We start from the raw sequence: 19,756 nt of genomic DNA on the forward strand, positions 1-19,756 counted from the left end.
AAAAAATTTCTTCTACTTTCTTTTTACTTTCAAATTTCAAATTTTTTTTTTATCAATTTTTTATTTTATACTTTTTTTTTCAAAAATACTTTCCTAATATTTTGTTTTTATTAGTAAGGCGTTATGTTTTACAAATAAATCAATCTGTTTATTAGAATTTTTGTTCCTATTTTAGTCTGTGTTAAAAAAGAAATGTCTAAACAAAAGAATTTAGCGGTAGATACAAACGACATAAGAAGTATCACAAGCATTGAACTTCGAAAGCCAACAAAAGAAGAGCTCAAATCATGCCGCGGTTGCAGAATATTTTGCCTTGTTGTATTTTTTGCTGTTTTACTTGCTCTGTTGGGTCTATCAATTTATTTAATTGCTACACGTAGCTGCAGTAAAAAATCCGATTCATCTCGTTATCCGAACAATGTTACATACATTATTGACGTAAAATCGTACAATGATTCAAACAACGATGGCGTTGGGGATATTAAAGGGGTTAATTTAGATTATTTCCGTTCGTTAAATATTTCTACTTTAGTGTTAAACGATGTTGTTAATAATCGAGATTTTGGCGTAGATCAAATATTAGGGTCTGAGGATGACTTTAAAAAGTTTTTCCAGGAAGCATACAATAAAAGTATGGCTGTTGTGCTATCTTTTAATCCTTGCACGGTGTCATTAGAAAGTCATTGGTTTAAACATTTCATTAATTCAACGGCTGACGAAAAAGAAAGTTGGTTTATAGTCAAAAAACCAGAGGAAATTACTGATTGGAGAAATAGAAATAATGACTCAGCATGGTACGAAATCAACAATATTTTTTATTATTCATACTTCGGACAAGATAGTCCAATGCTGAATTATCACAATGATAATGTAACAAAAGCTCTCTTAGAAAAGCTAACCGAATGGAAAAATTTAGGAGCGAGTGGATTTTTGTTTAAACATGTTTCTCGAATAACGGTTGACAATAAATTCCGTAACAATAGTTATACTGACATATTTGACAAAGGTAATAACGGTTTTTATATAGCATATACATCATCCATTTAAATACAAAGTTTCCATGTTGTTACTAAAATAATTATGGCATGCATACCCGCGTAAGTCATTGTTGCAACTTTTTTGTTTTGTTATTTCTTTATTTATATATTTTATAGATCAAGATACATCACTCAATGTTTTAAAAAACATATACAAACATGTAAACAAGGAAAAATTAGGGATGGTATGGTTGGCTTCTACTGCCGATTTCTTTTTGAAAAACACAACCGATCAAATAGCTGATCTTTTTGTTCCGGACATAATAGCGCAATTAGTGATTCCCGTCGATATTATAAGCTTGAGTCGTATGATTAAAGAAATGGTGACTGGTTTCAATAAATTTAGTATAGGATGGGTAAATAGTTTCCTGGATTACGAGAATCTTACTCATTCCAACCCTGAGTTAACTCGACTTAAAGTTCTGTTTTCATTAGTTTTGCCGAATAAAGTTTTGGTTTATAACAAAGAAAAAACCCATCAATTAGACGGTAATTATTTAGGTTTCATTAAATTTGTCTAGTTTTTTTATTTAGCCAATTAAATGCTTATTTATCTGTTAACATCTAATTTAGCCAATCAAATGTTTATCTGTTAACATCTAATTTCAGATAAAATTCTTAAACTTATTGAACTTCGAACGTTAAGACATGAATTTCAAACGCTTCCAACGATTAATTGCACGTCTTCATCTGTAACAATGGAAATAATGTACAAAAATAAGATTCGTGTTGTTGTCAACTTTGGGAAAGTTTCTTCAGCACTGTCTTATCATTCCACGGTTTTGTATTCTTCAAGCAGCTCTTCTAATTTTTCGCTATCTGAAAAAACAAAAGAACCATTTGTAGAACCATTTAATTTGCTTATCCTAGATGTTTAATTTAAGTTCCGTATATAATAGAAATATTTATGTTAATACATACATATATATGTGTGTGTGTATATACATATATATATATATATATATATATATATATATATATATATATATATATATATATATATATATATATATATATATATATATATACACACACACACACACACATATTTACATACATATATATATATATATATATATATATATATATATATATATATATATATATATATATATATATATATATATATGCATATGCACGTACTTATATATACATATAATATCGCAACGTTAGAATTATCTTGTTTTATTTCCACGTTTTTGAGTTTTGAGACAAAACGATTTAACAAATAAAAACTTAAGGAGACATCGATATCAATACATTTTTGAGCATATCAATACATTTTTATAACTTATGTTTTCTCGGCAACTTTTTTATTTAAAACTTAGGTTTCAATACAGTAGAAAAATATTATTCTGAGGTGCATAACATTATCAATAGCTCAATTTTTAAAAAAAGTGGAGATAGAATAAGATAATTATAACGACGTAATATATGTATATATATGTGTGTGTGTGTATATATATATATATATATATATATATATATATATATATTTATATATATATATATATTTATATATATATATATATATATATATATATATATATATATATATATTTATATATATATATATATATATATATATATATATAAATTTATATCATATATATATCATATATATATCGTATGTATATATTGTATATATAAAATTGTATTTATAAATATATATTTGTAATGTATAACCGATATAGAGTGTATAACTTAAATGAACTTTTCAGGTTGAATAAAACAACAACAAAATAGAAATAGTAGTTAAAAAAAAATTCTTAAAAAACAAATCAAGTTAAAATATATGTTGATTTATCAATGAAAAGTATTTAGAAAACACTCTTATCCGATGAAATGTAGTCTTTGTAAAGACTTTTTCAAATAAAATACTGTTTCTGCATTTTTAAATGAAATATTTAGAATAGTTGATCTTGAAGAGTTTTTTTAATAAAAAAAGAAATTTATGGGGTTTTATTATTTTTAAGTTAATCAGAGTTTTTAAATAAAGGTTTAAAAAAGAGCATTTGAAATTTTTTTAAATTTTTTGCGATATCTATTTTATTTCTGAAAAACATTCGTTGTAAAATTCTAAAATAAAGTTCTTCACAAATAAAATATTTTAAATGAAGAATTTTTTTTTTTTTTTTTTTTGGTATAAAGTTTTGAAGTAAATGTTAACAGTTTTTTTATTGTTATTTAGCGCTATACATAAGATAATTTAATATATTTTTTGAAAAAAAGTTTGGTAAGTTGTATTTGGTATGTTATATGGTCTAATTCCCTGGAGCTCATAAAGTTTAGAAATTGGCTTGACTATCCCTAGCCCTAGGCCGCTGGAAAAATCTTCATATGCTGGCAGATTTAAATAAGGTTTTTTAATGTTGAAGCTCTTTATTTACTTTCAATATTTCTTTTAATCAAACTGATAAACATTTGTATGTATACAAGTAATAAACTCTAATTCAGGAATTTTCCTAGATAGGGTAAGATGGGGAAATCTGCGCCTATTTTTACCTATTTCTGACTTTGAGTTATAAAAAAACAATGTTTAGGTATCGGCTTTCTGACAAAAGATGTCTTAAAATCATAATTGGACATCCTACTATATAAATTTAACAAAAAACTATTACTTAAAATACTATCAATAAGTCTGGGGAGCCTTTATTCAAAGATGCCTATATAGACCCACATTACCCCACGTAGTGGGGTAATGTGGGTCTACATAAAATATTGGTAGTTCTGGTTTAAAATACTGCTGCTTATGAAAAATCTGACATATATTCTATATGTACGCACCTTTTTTATAGTATACATACAAGGTTTTATTTTAAAAAGAAGTTTTAAGTTATTTTTATTGAAAAAGAAAGTGCATACATACACAGCACAACAATAAAAATTAAAAACTCGGTCAAATAAAAGTAAAAAAATGGTGATTTAAAACAGAAATCATGTTTTAATAAAGTTTTATAAAAAATAACTATTTTTTTGATGATTGCACTTTTATGGTAACATTCCTGCTATTTTGGGCACTTCTTGGATCTTTTTGGGTATTTCTTTGATACTTCAGTAAAGGTAATAGTTTTTTTTGTACATTTTTTTTTAACTTTGTTTTTTTCTTCTCTGACTTTTTGTTCCTCAAGTAACCTCGTTTGACTTTCTCATTTGTAAGGAGTTCCTCACATTTTGCTTGTACTCTCTTCCTTTTTTGTTTTTGGTGTTCAATTATTGCTGCTGTTTCTGCAGATACATTAGGACATATGATTGACCTTAAAGCTTCTTGCATACCAGATCTTGGTGTTTGTATTCTTGGAGATTTAGGGCTATGACGTTCAGGTGATTGATTGAAAAAGTCAATACCTGTTATCTTTCTTCTCATTTTTTCTTTATTTAATGGTGAGATAACTGTACCATAAAATCTTGCAATAACATTTGCTGGAGAGTCTCGGCCACAATTGTTTTAATAATCCTGTGAAAGCAGCCTTATCAATATTTTTTTTTTTGTGTTTCTCTTGCAAACCGTTTTAAAATTTTTCTCCACTTAATCTTTAATGGTCCAAAGACAGACACATTTAATGGTTGTAATGCGTGTGAGCAGTTTAGCGGAAGATAAATAATATGGATATGGTTTTCCATGGCCGCTTTTATGGTACCAGATGTTAAATAACTTCCGTGACTGTCATGAAGCAGGAGTATTGGTTTTTGATCTTGGTCAACAAATGGTATGAAGTGTTCGACAAACCTAAACGAAGAATGTATTTACTTCTATTGAATTATTTGTACCGCCTTCAAGAACAACAAAGGCTATTTAGTGTAAATACATTAATAAAAAAAAGGAAAGAAAAAAAAATGAAAATAAAAAAATGAAAATTATAAAATTCAAGTAAAATACCAGTTTTCAAATAGGAAGTCTTGCATCCATCCACTTGCTGTTGCCCCAAAAGCACATCTTGGTGGTCCATTTTCTATCCATTTAGAATACAGATAGCCTTCTCCCTTAAAAACAACAAATGGTGGAAGATATCTTCCATCTGCAAACACGCAGAACAGCTCAGAGTACATAGCTTTACCAGAAGAACCAGCCAGTTCATGAGCATCTTTGCTTTTTGGATGTACAAATACTCTCTTCGTTAAGTGATTTGTGGAAAGCCCAGTCTCGTCAAGATTGTATATACTACTTGGTACAATGTTATTATTATGAATCACATCAGATAAAATAGTAAAAAATTTATCTACAACTTCATGTGTTAAACTTTTAGCTCTTGAAAATGTAAGTATTTCAGGTTTGCGTAATCGAAGTTTATCAATATGACGCTTCTTAAAAGAAATTATCCAATCTTTTCCAGGAATTCCATTTTTAAAAGGAGTTTTCATCCTCATTGTTGTGCAAAATTGAGCAACTAAATTACAAATGTCAAGAGAATCTAATGGAAGACCATATCTTTGACTGCGCTGCAGCTACAATCATAGTTTCATCATTATCACTCAGCACATTTTTTCGACCTTCACGTTTGTTTGCATTAAATTCTTGTTGTTTTATTCTTCGTCTCAATGTTTCTTTAGGAACAGAACATTCTTTAGCAGCATGATAAATAGTATTTTTTTTCTCACATACTAACACAATTGTTCTTTCCAAGCTATCAGCATTGTACTTGGGTTTTATTTTTTTATTATAACATCTTGGCATTTTTTAAATACTTTCTAAAGTAATATTTATGAAAAATCTGTTAAACTTTTAGTGAAATAAATTACCATAAATCATAAAATATCACCAAAAAAATATTTTAACGCCATATAGGTCTTATATAATATTTTATTTGACCTAGGTATTGTTTTATACAAATAAATACACATGTTTCTTAATATAAACTTCAAAGACATAAACTTCAAACATAAGTGTTTAATAGTTCTAAAGAATTATTAACACAAAAATAGTTAGGTCTGATGAAACTAATAAGTTTATAATGTTACTAACAACAACTTCGATAATATAATTACATATCATAATATTTTACATACATAGACCCACTTTACCCCACCTGATTATATTTCAAATTTTAAACAAACCATGTGCGTTAGTGTCTTACAGGTATACTTTCCTTAAAATATAGTAACTTTACTTTGAAAATAACCATTTTTCATACGTTTATGCCTTATTTGAATATATTTTCTCTGAAGTTTAAAAACGGAGAAAAAAATGACTTTGTTTATGTATCTAGCATTTTAGCTAAAAAAGTGCCGTTTCTAACAGCATAGCTAGGTTATATTTTAAAATTAATTAGCCTAATATGCTATAACAATGTGGTAAAAATTTCAACTTTATACCTAAAGCCATTATCAATATAACAGATAAATATGAATTAGACCCAGATTACCCCGTAGACCCACATTACCCCACCCTACCCTATTTCCGGAAATCCGGATATTTTTATGCGGATATGCAAAACGTTTTCCATACACACCAGTTTAGGTACGTATTTTTGTAATGTATTTCTTTTTTTAAACTTTTTCACTCAGCATTTATACAAAATTAAAGTAAGTTTGAAAAATAAGTTAGAAACAACTCAGCTAAAAGCAAAATTAAGAGGAAAATATATTCCGGATTTTTTCCGGATATTCTACTTAAAAAATTTTCCGGATTTTTAAAAAATGGTCTGGATGATCTAAGCTAATTAGATTGCTGTCAAAGTAGCCTATTAGAGATTATAAACAAATCATATTTTACATTACCAATTGACTGCAAAACCTATATACTTTGATGCTTTTATGCTAATGTCAATTAAAACCAGTGTTTCAAGTAAATTAATAATTATAGTTAAAAATTATTTAGGAGAATTATTTAGGGGGGGGGGGGGGGGGGGGGGATAATAAAAAGTACCGACTGATCTTTAAAAAAAAAGGTCTTCAAAACTTAAATTTAACCCAACTGAATTGTGTCAAATACCCGACTAGCCGACTAAATTCGCAAAAAAAACCCGAAAATCACCTTCTTTGGGGTGGGGGGTTAACTACACACCTCAACCCCTGTAAAATCGCCGTTATGTCCAACTGAAGAAAAGTAGCCATCATCATAGCACCATATTCCAATTGACTAGCAATGTAAATGCAAGTTACACCGGTAAAAAATTTACCAAATAAAAGCAAAATTTCTTTCTTTAAATAATCCAAAAATTAATTAATTTTTTTTTTTTTCACCATGCAATTAAAAATTTTTTGTGGTATGATAATCTCAAAATAAATTTACACTTCAATGAGAAAATTTACCTCTAAAATAAATATTTCTGTATAAACTAAATTGACTTGAAAATAGTTTTAATTGTAAATTTTAATTTACAAAGGTGAAATTTGTATTTTTTAAATATATATAAGTTGTTTCTACATTTATTTGTAACAGAGTTTTAAAGTTTTTTGAATAAAAGTTCAATAAAAATAAATTTTAACAAAATAGTTTTAAAACGAGCTAATTTAGGATTTGAATTTGAAACACTTTGATTTAAATACCTATGATATACATTCTTAAATAAGGTAGAATCAGCAATATAACTGCTAAATGGAAAAAATACTTAATTTTATGTAAATCTAATTTTATCTTATATAAAATAATTAAAATAAGCAAACTTAATCCATTCCTGAACTTATTAAAAAGAAAGCTTATTCAATTGTTTAGCTAACTAATTTTATGTCATAAAATTAAAGAAATGTAATTTCATACTTGTAAATACAATTCCAAGAATAATGTTATGGTGTTATGACTTGAATTGTTTGTTTTTTTAATAATCAATAAACTTTTTTAAAATGGTTAAAACAATAACTTCCCAGACATTTTGTGAGGATCGTAATAATAGTAAGTACCGGGCTAATGAAATGAACTACACTGAAAGTTGGTGTAGAAATTTTATCATTTTAAAACCTGTCTTTCATACTATTGTGGAAAGAAGTGTGCTAATATTTTTTTTTTAATAAAAAATTTTGTTTGCCAAACTTATTCCATACAAACTGCACAAAAGTGTTTAAATTTTAAAACAAGATAGTTATGAAACTTTCACATTATATTCCTGAAAAGATATGGAACCAGAATAATGCATTGAAGGCGCATAGAACATTTTAAAAGTAATTTTCTATAAATTTATGAAAATATAATCAAAAAAGGCAAGAAATAGTTTGTCACCATATTTATTTGAACATATATTGACACCATATTTATTTGTAGTTCTGGTTCATTATGTCAAATAAATAAAAACTTAAAAATTTCATGTCAACAAATGGTCCCAAACTAAAAATACTATGTTTTAAAATTAACACATTTGTTAAAAATGACGTTTTGAAAAGAAAAAAAACACCCAAAAAACTAACTAAATGTTTGTTATATTATGAAAGGAAGTATGAGCCAATTAAAATTCTTCACTATTATAACCCTTTTCCATTTATTTTTCAAAATTTTTATAACTTTTTTTGATGGCTCTAAGGAGTTTTTTTTTTAATTTACCATTAGCACTTGATTTTTGATTCATTTTTGATTTTTGTTGCATTCCAATTTTCGAAGTCAATATAATGCCTGCATAAACATACTTTCTGCATAAATATAATTAAATATAAAAAATGTTTAGGACATCTCTTCCAAATTAAGTCATTCTCACTTTGATTGTATTTTGAGTTTAACTGAAACATTTAAAACAGTAAGGTTTAACTTGTCAACATTTAAATATAGGCAAGTGCTGATTTAATTGCTAATGATAAGTCTTATTTAGTTTTGAATCTTGTTTCACCTGTTATTTAATTACTCTTCCACAAAAGCCAATTAATTTTAGTTCGTGGGCAAAATTTGTGTCTTTCTGACTTTTTCCTTATGTCACTTTTGTGTCAGTGTTTATGTCAGTATCAAAGACAAGAAACTTATGTTACTGACATAAATGTTGATTTCATTGTTTTAGGCGTTGACAAGAAATTTTCCTCTTTTACATCAAGAAATAGATTTAGTAATTCATCTACAAAAAAAGAATATTTTATCTACGAGAAAAGAATTTTAAGAAAATTAAAATAACTTTTAACATACAAGCACAATGCATTAGTCGAATCTTCACATAAGTAGTCCAAGTTATAGATTTAAACATGAATAAAATAAACATGAATCATAAAATACACAAGATTGTGCTATAAAAACAAGTTATTGTTGTTTGGAAGCTTCAAGTTAGACGTTGCTATGGCGTTGCTATAGACCTTAATAATCTATTATAACCAAAAAGTACTAATTTTACATGAATTTATTTTATTAAGAAACATGTTTTATGAAATAATTTGAATTTAAAATTAAAACATGTTTTATAAAATAATTTGAATTTCAAAAAAAATAAATTTTAAATTGATTTCTACTTTTTTTCTTTCTTTAACTTTATATAGTAACTTAAACAAAAATCCTTCTTAAGAAATGGAAAGAATCTAGAAATGTAGATCTAACCTTAGGCAACATTAAAACTATTTTACATTATCTGCTTGTCAAGAGTTACTATTATTATTAAAATGATTTGTACAGGATATACACTTTCAGTTATAAAAACTGTGTCCTGTTTAAAAACTATAACTTAAAACAGAAATTATAATTATCCGAAAATAACAAAAAATATAAAAAGTATTAAAATTAGTAAAGTTTACGTCATGTTTACGTCATTGCTGCTTTAAAAAAAAGTGTTGGTTTGGTTTATTCGTGGTCAAAAAATTTACAAACTATTGACAAAGAACGGCACACCAGGCCCCTTTGTTATGAAAATACAGTTTTTCAATTTCAGCCAAAGTGTTTGTTTATTTTATTTTTTAAATAATGTTAGTTCTGGTGTATTTCTAATGTCCGAAGGTAATTCGTTAAAAAGTTAAAAAACTCGTTTTTGTTTCGTTAAAAAGTTTTGCTCCTGCAAAGTAAAAAGAGTTGTCATTTCGAGTCTTACTTTCGGAAATCTCAACAATATTCCTTGTCTGTAACATTTCTTATGTTTACTGGTTTCGAAGTGATTAGTAAAATTTAAACACTTTTTTACAAATAAGCACGAGTCTATTTGATGATTTTCTCAATTTCCTTGTGATAGCTACCAATTATATCTTATGCTCCTCTGTCAAATGAACTTAGTTTGGCTGTGTTTGTTGCTGTAAAATTAAGATTGATGTCGGAATTGTATATCAATATTGAAGCATTCATTTATTGATAAATCTGAAGAGTTGCCTTTGCAGGAAGGAAGATCTTTAATTTACTCAGCAATTTTAAACAACCGCACGCTTTTCTATAATTATCCTTAAAGAAAACGTTGGAATCAATTTACATCCAAGGTATTTATATGATTTTACAAAGTTAGTTATTTCTTGTTTGTAACTTAAACAAAGTACATTCTTGTTACATTTTTTTGCGGATCCAAATAGCATTGCTTCCGTTTTTCCCACATTCAGATTTATTATTAGTTCATTATTATTAAAGTACTTTGCTATACTGTTTAATTCCGATATTAGACCCTCTTGAATAGTCTTTAGATGTTTATAACTATAGTACATGACGGCATTGTCTGCTTATAATTTTTGCTTACGTAAGACATTAAGGCCATTTATGAATAAAACAAACAATTGGGGGTCCCAGGATAGATCCCTGTGGTACCCTACTTGTTGAAAAGAAAAGAATCAAGTAATGGAATGCTAATCTTTGCCAAAATTATATTGATGAAGTGATAAGAACATTTTATTACTTTTTTGTAAGTGCACTTTGTTACGTAAGTCAGACTTAAAATTACAAGTCAAATTTACAAACAAAGTGTTGCAAAGGAAACATTTGTAATAAATTAAGTTAAAAATGCATAACACTACAAAGACAAAACAAAAAAAGTAAGATTTTAACAATTGCATAAATACAGCCCTTTTGACAGCAAGACGCTTTAAAATAAATAATAAAAAAATACTTTTGTTTTTATTGTATTCACAATAATACACAGCAAAATCCACGATTCTTGTTTTAAGCAAAAAAAGTCTTAAAACAAGAAAAAAAAGACTTGTCCGCCACGTAAGAACTTTTTTTCTTGTTTTAAGAATTTTTATTCTTAAATATCTTTTTTTTCTTGTTTCAAGAACTTTTATTCTTAAGACAAGAATTTTTTTTTCTTGTTTCAAGTATTTATATTCTTAAAATAAGAATTTTTTTTCTTGTTTTAAGTATTTATATTCTTAAAATAAGAATTTTTTTCTTGTTTCAAGTATTTATATTCTTAAAATAAGAATTTTTTTTCTTGTTTCAAGTTTTTATATCCTTAAAATAAGAATTTTTTTTTCTTGTTTCAAGTTTTTATATTCTTAAAATAAGAATTTTTTTTCTTGTTTCAAGTATTTATATTCTTAAAATAAGAATTTTTTTCTTGTTTCAAGTATTTATATTCTTAAAATAAGAATTTTTTTCTTGTTTCAAGTATTTATATTCTTAAAATAAGAATTTTTTTTCTTGTTTCAAGTATTTATATTCTTAAAATAAGAATTTTTTTCTTGTTTCAAGTATTTATATTCTTAAAATAAGAATTTTTTTTCTTGTTTCAAGTTTTTATATTCTTAAAATAAGAATTTTTTTCTTTTTTCAAGTATTTATATTCTTAAAATAAGAATTTTTTTTCTTGTTTCAAGTTTTTATATTCTTAAAATAAGAATTTTTTTTCTTGTTTCAAGTATTTATATTCTTAAAATAAGAATTTTTTTTCTTGTTTCAAGTTTTTATATCCTTAAAATAAGAATTTTTTTTTCTTGTTTCAAGTTTTTATATTCTTAAAATAAGAATTTTTTTTCTTGTTTCAAGTATTTATATTCTTAAAATAAGAATTTTTTTCTTGTTTCAAGTATTTATATTCTTAAAATAAGAATTTTTTTCTTGTTTCAAGTATTTATATTCTTAAAATAAGAATTTTTTTTCTTGTTTCAAGTATTTATATTCTTAAAATAAGAATTTTTTTCTTGTTTCAAGTATTTATATTCTTAACATAAGAATTTTTTTTCTTGTTTCAAGTTTTTATATTCTTAAAATAAGATTTTTTTTCTTGTTTCAAGTATTTATATTCTTAAAATAAGAATTTTTTTTCTTGTTTCAAGTTTTTATATTCTTAAAATAAGAATTTTTTTTCTTGTTTCAAGTATTTATATTCTTAAAATAAGAATTTTTTTTCTTGTTTCAAGTTTTTATATTCTTAAAATAAGAATTTTTTTTCTTGTTTCAAGTATTTATATTCTTAAAATAAGAATTTTTTTCTTGTTTCAAGTATTTATATTCTTAAAATAAGAATTTTTTTCTTGTTTCAAGTATTTATATTCTTAAAATAAGAATTTTTTTTCTTGTTTCAAGTTATTATATTCTTAAAATAAGAATTTTTTTTCTTGTTTCAAGTATTTATATTCTTAAAATAAGAATTTTTTTCTTGTTTCAAGTATTTATATTCTTAAAATAATAATTTTTTTCTTGTTTCAAGTATTTATATTCTTAAAATAAGAATTTTTTTTCTTGTTTCAAGTATTTATATTCTTAAAATAAGAATTTTTTTCTTGTTTCAAGTATTTATATTCTTAAAATAAGAATTTTTTTTCTTGTTTCAAGTTTTTATATTCTTAAAATAAGAATTTTTTTTCTTGTTTCAAGTATTTATATTCTTAAAATAAGAATTTTTTTCTTGTTTCAAGTTTTTATATTCTTAAAATAAGAATTTTTTTTCTTGTTTCAAATATTTATATTCTTAAAATAAGAATTTTTTTTCTTGGTTCAAGAATATTTTTGCTCAAATAAAGATGTTTTTTTCTTGTTTTAAGATTTATTTTTATCAATAAGAATTTTTTCTTATTTCAAGGACATTTTTGCCTAAAATAAGATTCTATTATCTTGTTTCAATAATATTTTCCTTGAACGGTAAAACAATATTACAAGAGTATTTTTTCTATGGAAAAAATGAAACATTTTGAAATTAGGATGATATAAAGTAAGAATATTCAAAAAGTATTTATACATTTAAACAAATCTCATCGTTGAAATAAAACTTGTTGTTCTTTGGAATGTCCAGTTATTGGTAATGCTTGTAGCGGCAATACTCCTCCCATAGGCTACTCATCTGACTCAAACGAGTTTCTGTTAAGCTTTTATCTTTAAATAAAACATAATGTAAGTGTAAAATATAATGTAAATTGTGTATGCCGTCATGACATGGGCGTCATAATCCATGTCCATTACATAGTGTATTCCAATAAGTCCAATCAAGGCGTCAGAAAAGGAAATACTTCGTAAAATAATTTTTTTGCCATGCATAACGATTGCCTCGTCTCCATCGTCTGTTATGACAAGGATTTATTTTATCTGAAAATAAATTTAACAAACTCAAATCTAAAATTTAACATTAACATCTCTTCATATGTTAAAATTTTAGAAATCCTTACCTTGATATATATATATATATATATATATATATATATATATATATATATATATATATATATATATATATATATATATATACATGCTGATTTAGGTAAGCAGTGAGACATCATACCCAAATAGCCTGCCTATTTGGGTATGATGTCTCAGTACCTCAGTACATACATCGACTGACAAATAGTCTGACTAGCAGTGGAATGCTGCTACATAAACTGAGGGTTTGGCATGGGGCAGCAATCTTTTCATTTTTTATTCTTCGTTTTTTTCTTTTTTTCCCCCAAAAAAGCCATATCGATTTAGATAAGCAACAAAAGTGAGCAAATGCTTACATAAATATGCTATAGTAGATATATCAACCCTCGGAATTAGGAAAAATGAGGTCAGCAATATTTTGCAGACCTCAATCTTTTTGAGGTCGGCAAAAAAAATTTAATACAAAGGCCCTCAACCCTTTTAGGTTGGCAGTTAGGTCGACACTGCCAAATGCTGAGCCTAATTCCGAGGGCTGATATATAATATATATATATATATATGTGTATATATATGTATATATATATGTATATATATATGTATGTATATATATATATATATATATATATATATATATATATATATATATATATATATATATATATATATATATATATATATATCATATATGAAACCTTTGTGAAAATGGTTTTATGTTTGCCAATTGTAATCTGATGTTGACCTGCAACAGTTTAAGGTCGACCTGCAACAGTTTAAGGTCGGCAGTTGCCCACTTTAGTTTTCTTATTTCTGAAAATTTCTTAATTTCCTTATTAACTACTAACTTGAGTATTCCAGAATGTGTGTCAATTTCTTAAGCCAAGCTTACTCTCGCTAAGTCAACTGTGACAGAAATTTAACACTTAAGCTATCTCGCCAACAATCTGAACTAAACAATAATAAAAAAAAAGCATACAAACAATTTTAAAAAGCAGAGGATAATTATAGAATAACCCATTAGGACATTGGAGTTTTAAAAAAATAACTACTCACTTTAGAAAGGATTTGTGATTTTGAAACACTGTTAGATTTTTTCAATAAAAATATAAAATCAACAATGAAAAAAAAAAAAATAATCTTACCACTGTCACATTAGAGAAACATGGGTATTTTTCTAAAACTGTTGCAATTCTATCAACTCTGTCAACTGAACATTTATTTACCCAGGTCCTTTTTTGAGTAAATTTAGCATCCAATTTCTAATAACTTTGTTCTGGAGCATTTAATTAGATCATGTTATAAAAATAAAGATAAAAGAGTGTAAAAAACAAACAAAATTAATTATTAATATTAAATTTACTAATTGAAAAGTAATGTTTTTTTTACTTATTTTACATTGCATATACTTGGAAACTTGCAATTGCTAAAAAGAAAACACACGCATATATCATGTGTGTGTATAAAACATACACATGCATTTCATGGATATTTAGAAATAATAATAGTACTAATCTAAAAAAAATTAGCAATAACAATATTAAAATAGCAATAATTTTATATTACATATAATCATACCAAAAGCAATAATAATAATAACCCACAATGAGCCCAACATTTTACAAACAACATCTCTCTGAAAAAAGGCATAAAGACAAGTTTTAATATAGTTTAGTGATTTAAATTGTATATTAAAAAAAAATTATTCCATGAATAGAATATGGTAAATTATTCTATGATTTTATGCATTAGTTTGTGATTTATGGTCGCACTAACTGAACAATGATTTAGGATATATAATTTAAGGTTACTAAAAGATGGAAGATAACAACGAGAACTTTTTATAGAAGTAAAGAAATTACAGATTGAGAGAGGTATGGTAATTTGCGTATGACTTCAGACAAATAGAAAATTTAAATTATGTACAAGAGCGCGCAATTTGATAATTTTGGATAGAATTCATTACAATATTCTTGAAGGCATATTATTTTAAATGTCTTGTTTTTAGATTTTTTAAATTATAAATATATATATATATATATATATATATATATATATATATATATATATATATATATATATATATATATATATATATATATATGTATATATATATATGTATATATATATACATATATATATATATACATATATATATATATATATATATATATATATATATATATATATATATATATATATATATATATATATATATATATATACATATATATATATATATATATATATATATATATATATATATATATATTAGGTACGCGTAAATCCGGAGTTTACAAAGCCGTTTTTTCGGCCAAATTCTGTGACACGCTTTTTCAAGTTAGTTGAAAAGTTGCATGGTATGAACTTATATTGCTCTGTTATTTTTTAGAAATATGTATCAACATAGATATTTTTTTAATACTAGAATTATGGAACTTTAATTTTGCATGGATTTCTTTGAGTTAAAATTTTATTTATTATGAACTTATTGTTGTTAAAAATATGCTTGTTTTTTTGACATCAAGTATATATCAAAGGAATGCTGGTTCATTTTTCTTATATGTTCTCTCACCTTTAATAACCTTTTTTCTTACTACCTGACAAATTTCATTGAAAAAAAAGCATACTCAGACACTTTAAAACTCTACTCCAATTAGGTAAAATTTTGTTGTTGTTTGGACATGAAGTATATATCGAAGGAATGCTGGTTCATTTTTCTAATATATTCTCTCACCTTTAATAACCTTTTTTCTTACTACCTGCCAAATTTCATGAAAAAAAAAAGCATACTCAGACACCTATAACATTATACTCTAGTTAGATAACTTTTTAAACTTTAATAATGTGATACACTTGCAGTGAGGAGGATTTTAATGTCATTATATTTACCATTATTTAAATATATTATATTTTATTTATAAAAATTAAACTTTTTTTCTGCTATCATGGGGCCAAAAACAAAGTTTGTTTTATAGTGAATGCAAAAAGTATTTAACTGCTAATTTTGAATTGTCGCAAATAGGCATTGACTCTAATACAGAGTGTAATACAGTTTGTAGAAATGGAAATATTTTTTTATTATTTACAAAAAATAGTGATTCGTTTCTCAAAACATCTCAACAAGTCACTAGACATTTTAAGATAGAAACATGTAAAAATCAGTTTAGAAGTCTCATAAATAAATCATTGAATTGGTCTAGAAGTTATAGCAGGGCTGAGGATAGTTAGTGTTTTTATGAATTTTGCAACAAACCTTTTTTAAGCCATATATCAAGTTTGTATTATCATCAGGCTTCTCAGATGTTTTATATACCAATATGAATGTTTTATCTCCTTTAAATAGTTGAACATCAACATCTGCAGGTTATAGCGAATGAGATGTAACTAAACATATATTTAGAGAGAAATTAGGCCCTATAAAACAAAAAAAGCTAACTCTTACAAATAATGTTGGAACAAGTTGGCACTTTTAAAAGCTGAATTAAACAGCATGCCAAACCAACTACGTGTTCTTAGACAAAATATTAAACAAAAAGAAAAAATAATTAAAGCTTCAAGGGCAGAAATACCAGATCTGAAAAAACGCACACAAAAATATAAATTTACAGTGAACAGATTCGTCGCTTTAAAGCTGAAAAAAAAGCTTTGAAATTAAATGAAAAGCATAACTAAGCATAATGCTGCTGTTTTTTACAAGTAACAGGGTAATTGCTAGTATGGAGAATTATTTGCTCTAGATTAAGGAGGAAAGAAATGTAATTATGCCAGAAGATGAAAAAACCTATTTATTACAAATAAGAATAATAATTTATAATATGCTGTTGTGTAATATAATCAACAAGTAACATTCCATATTTTATGAGCAAAATAGGGTATTATATGGGTGTTATTTTTAATAGTATTCCTCATCAAAGTACTGTTGAGCAATGAGCTTGTGAACTTGGTAGTATTCCAGATTTGCAAGCAGCAGAGTGGGCTATGCATAATAATAATCCTACTCTTGGGTTTGATGCTACAACACAAGAAAGTGTCCACATTAATAGCATTAACTTAACATTTTAAGATAAATGTCTTGTGTTTGCTCTAGATCAGTTACCAGGAGGAACAGCATTTGATTATGAAAGTCATATATGCACTTCAATTGATTATATGGCATTTGTTTATTCAGATTTTTACCAAAGTAGCTTTGATGAATGTCATAACTCGATTATTGAAAATATATCTAACACAATGTCAGACAGAGTTGCAGTCAACCGTCTTACTATAAGCAAAGTTTGTGCAACCTGGGGCAAGAGTTTGAATGAGCTGAACTGCCATTTGCATCGTCTTGACACAATTGCAGTTTCATGTCGCTTGAATGTTCTCTTGAGTATGAGAGTTGTTAGTTATTTCGAAATGATTGAATGGCAGTTAAAATTGTTTTAGCCATGAACAAAATGAGGTTTATAGATGTCAAAGGTGATCCAAAAGAATTTGTAAATTTTTTTAATGAAAATGATTTACTACGAAGTATTATTCCTAGATATCATGGAAATTAGCTTCATATTCTTTTTCGTAATTGTTTCATTTTTATCAAGCATTACAGTGAGCTTAAACATTTCCTCACTGTTGGAACAGTAAAATGTAAAATTTTGCAATTCTAAGAGAGGCATTTTGTAATAAAACTGCAATAAAAGAAATGTGCTCGTTTGCATTGTTTGGAAAACTCCCTACTGAGCCTTGAATGGAAAAGTTTTATATCTATTACACTTAAGACACTCTAGACACTAAAGGAGGTAAGAGGCGCAAAAGGGAGGAACTTGGTAGATATATCTTAATGATGTTGTAAATTTGTTTTTTTAAATGGTTTTCTAATTGAACACTATTTTTTATAATTTTTATTAAACTTATTTCATATTAAAAATTTTAAAAATTAAATTTACCAGCTTCATCCACGTCATCACTGCCATCTTGCACCCAGAGTGAAAACCAAGACCTCCTTGGTAAGTTTTTTACTGTGTTTTAATTTTTGTTTTTCATTTTAATTTTTCAAACACTCATTTAATATTTTTGTTTTAAATATAGACTTGTCTATGAGTGATTTCTTGGTTTGGCGCCAAAGCCACCCTAGGGCTAAATCAAAAAGGGCCTTCCGCATATGGGCCTGATGATGGAAGAGGGGTGGCAGAGGATTCAGGAATGTAGTTATTAACAACTATAAATATACTTATTAATAAGTTTAAATAGATTCACTTAGCTGAATCTATATACACTTCTTGATAGGTGTATGTATAGTGTGTATGTATATATTTATTAAGTTGATACTTGTATATAATCTTTTTGTATATTAATTTTTGTATATAGTTGAGTTTGATTTTTTTATGAAAAATTTGTGTTTTATATAAATACTATTTATTATTACAAAAAAATAATATTTAAGTTTTAACCCACCCTACCCAAGGTGTGAGAGGTGTAGAGCTTCCGAATGCATCCTTTTCACGCATTTATCCCTAAAACCTTTCTTTCTTTTGATACTAAATTGCATTCATTTTTATATGAGGATACAGAGTAATAATCTTGATATTGGGTCAGAGGGTGCGCCCGAAGCCAAAAGGACTTCTAGCCTATCAACCTAAAGTGTCCAAATCATATTTGATGGTACCCTGTTAGAATATATTAAAAAATACAAATAAAAATTATGAATTTCAATTAAATAATAGTATTTTCTTTTAAAAAATCTACATTTTTCAATATAATAAAGAGTTTTGTAGACGCCCCTCTAGCACCCATTGTACACCCTTTGTATATATATATTGCCCTTTGTTAGACCTATCTTTTGATACCAAGTTGTATGTATTTCAATAAGAATTGACCAAGTTATGACGTTTTAAGTTAAAAAAAACCTCAAATTTGATCACAGTTTCTTCAAGAAGTCCATATATCAAAAATTCGGCACTCAAAACGCCATAACTTTTTGTAGAATTGTTCAATTTTGATAATTTTTTCACCTTTAAAATACTGAATTAAAAACCTTTCCAATGATATATAACAATCTAGTGTTTGATTACTTTAAAAATTTCATGTCACGTACCTATATATATATATATATATATATATATATATATATATATATATATATATATATATATATATATATATATATATATATATATATATATATATATATATATATATATATTAATATAAACAAGGTACAAGCAACAAGGCAAGGAGGCGAATCCATTCAACAATGAGTTTAATAAATTATTTACAAACAAACAAGGAGGCGAATCCATTCATAATGATTTTAATAAATTATTACCATATATTGATTCTTTCTCCAAAAAAAGAGCTTAAA

At 25.8% G+C, this 19,756-nt stretch overlaps 1 protein-coding gene and 2 long non-coding RNA genes across 3 annotated transcripts; 2 read left to right on the top strand and 1 right to left on the bottom strand.

The window, feature by feature from the left end:
* Positions 1 to 145: 145 nt before the first annotated feature.
* LOC101241549 (trehalose-6-phosphate hydrolase) lies at positions 146 to 1,955 on the top strand. The gene is made up of 3 exons (XM_065805810.1): positions 146 to 1,006; positions 1,155 to 1,526; positions 1,647 to 1,955. The coding sequence occupies exons 1-3, from the start codon at positions 193 to 195 to the stop codon at positions 1,913 to 1,915; spliced, it is 1,455 nt and encodes a 484-aa protein (XP_065661882.1). The 5' UTR covers positions 146 to 192; the 3' UTR covers positions 1,916 to 1,955.
* A 9,007-nt stretch (positions 1,956 to 10,962) lies between these two features.
* On the top strand, positions 10,963 to 18,804 carry LOC136084805 (uncharacterized). Its single transcript, XR_010640860.1, has 4 exons — positions 10,963 to 11,058; positions 15,223 to 15,290; positions 15,692 to 18,401; positions 18,484 to 18,804. It is a non-coding gene; the product is annotated as an uncharacterized LOC136084805 (long non-coding RNA).
* Positions 12,973 to 14,700, bottom strand: LOC136084806 (uncharacterized). Its single transcript, XR_010640861.1, has 3 exons — positions 14,562 to 14,700; positions 14,265 to 14,368; positions 12,973 to 13,371 (listed from the first exon to the last, which is right to left on the bottom strand). It is a non-coding gene; the product is annotated as an uncharacterized LOC136084806 (long non-coding RNA).
* Positions 18,805 to 19,756: the final 952 nt, after the last annotated feature.

The sequence above is a fragment of the Hydra vulgaris genome, chromosome 09, assembly GCF_038396675.1.
Source record: "Hydra vulgaris chromosome 09, alternate assembly HydraT2T_AEP".
Taxonomy (NCBI): Eukaryota; Metazoa; Cnidaria; class Hydrozoa; order Anthoathecata; family Hydridae; genus Hydra; species Hydra vulgaris.

Excerpts from the sequence above, each read along its gene's own strand:
- LOC101241549 (XM_065805810.1), top strand. The coding sequence starts at position 193 with ATGTCTAAACAAAAGAATTTAGCGGTAGATACAAACGACATAAGAAGT. Across the intron at positions 1,007-1,154 it reads TACTGACATATTTGACAAAG|ATCAAGATACATCACTCAAT; the intron begins GTAATAACGGTT and ends TATATTTTATAG. Across the intron at positions 1,527-1,646 it reads AAAAACCCATCAATTAGACG|ATAAAATTCTTAAACTTATT; the intron begins GTAATTATTTAG and ends ATCTAATTTCAG.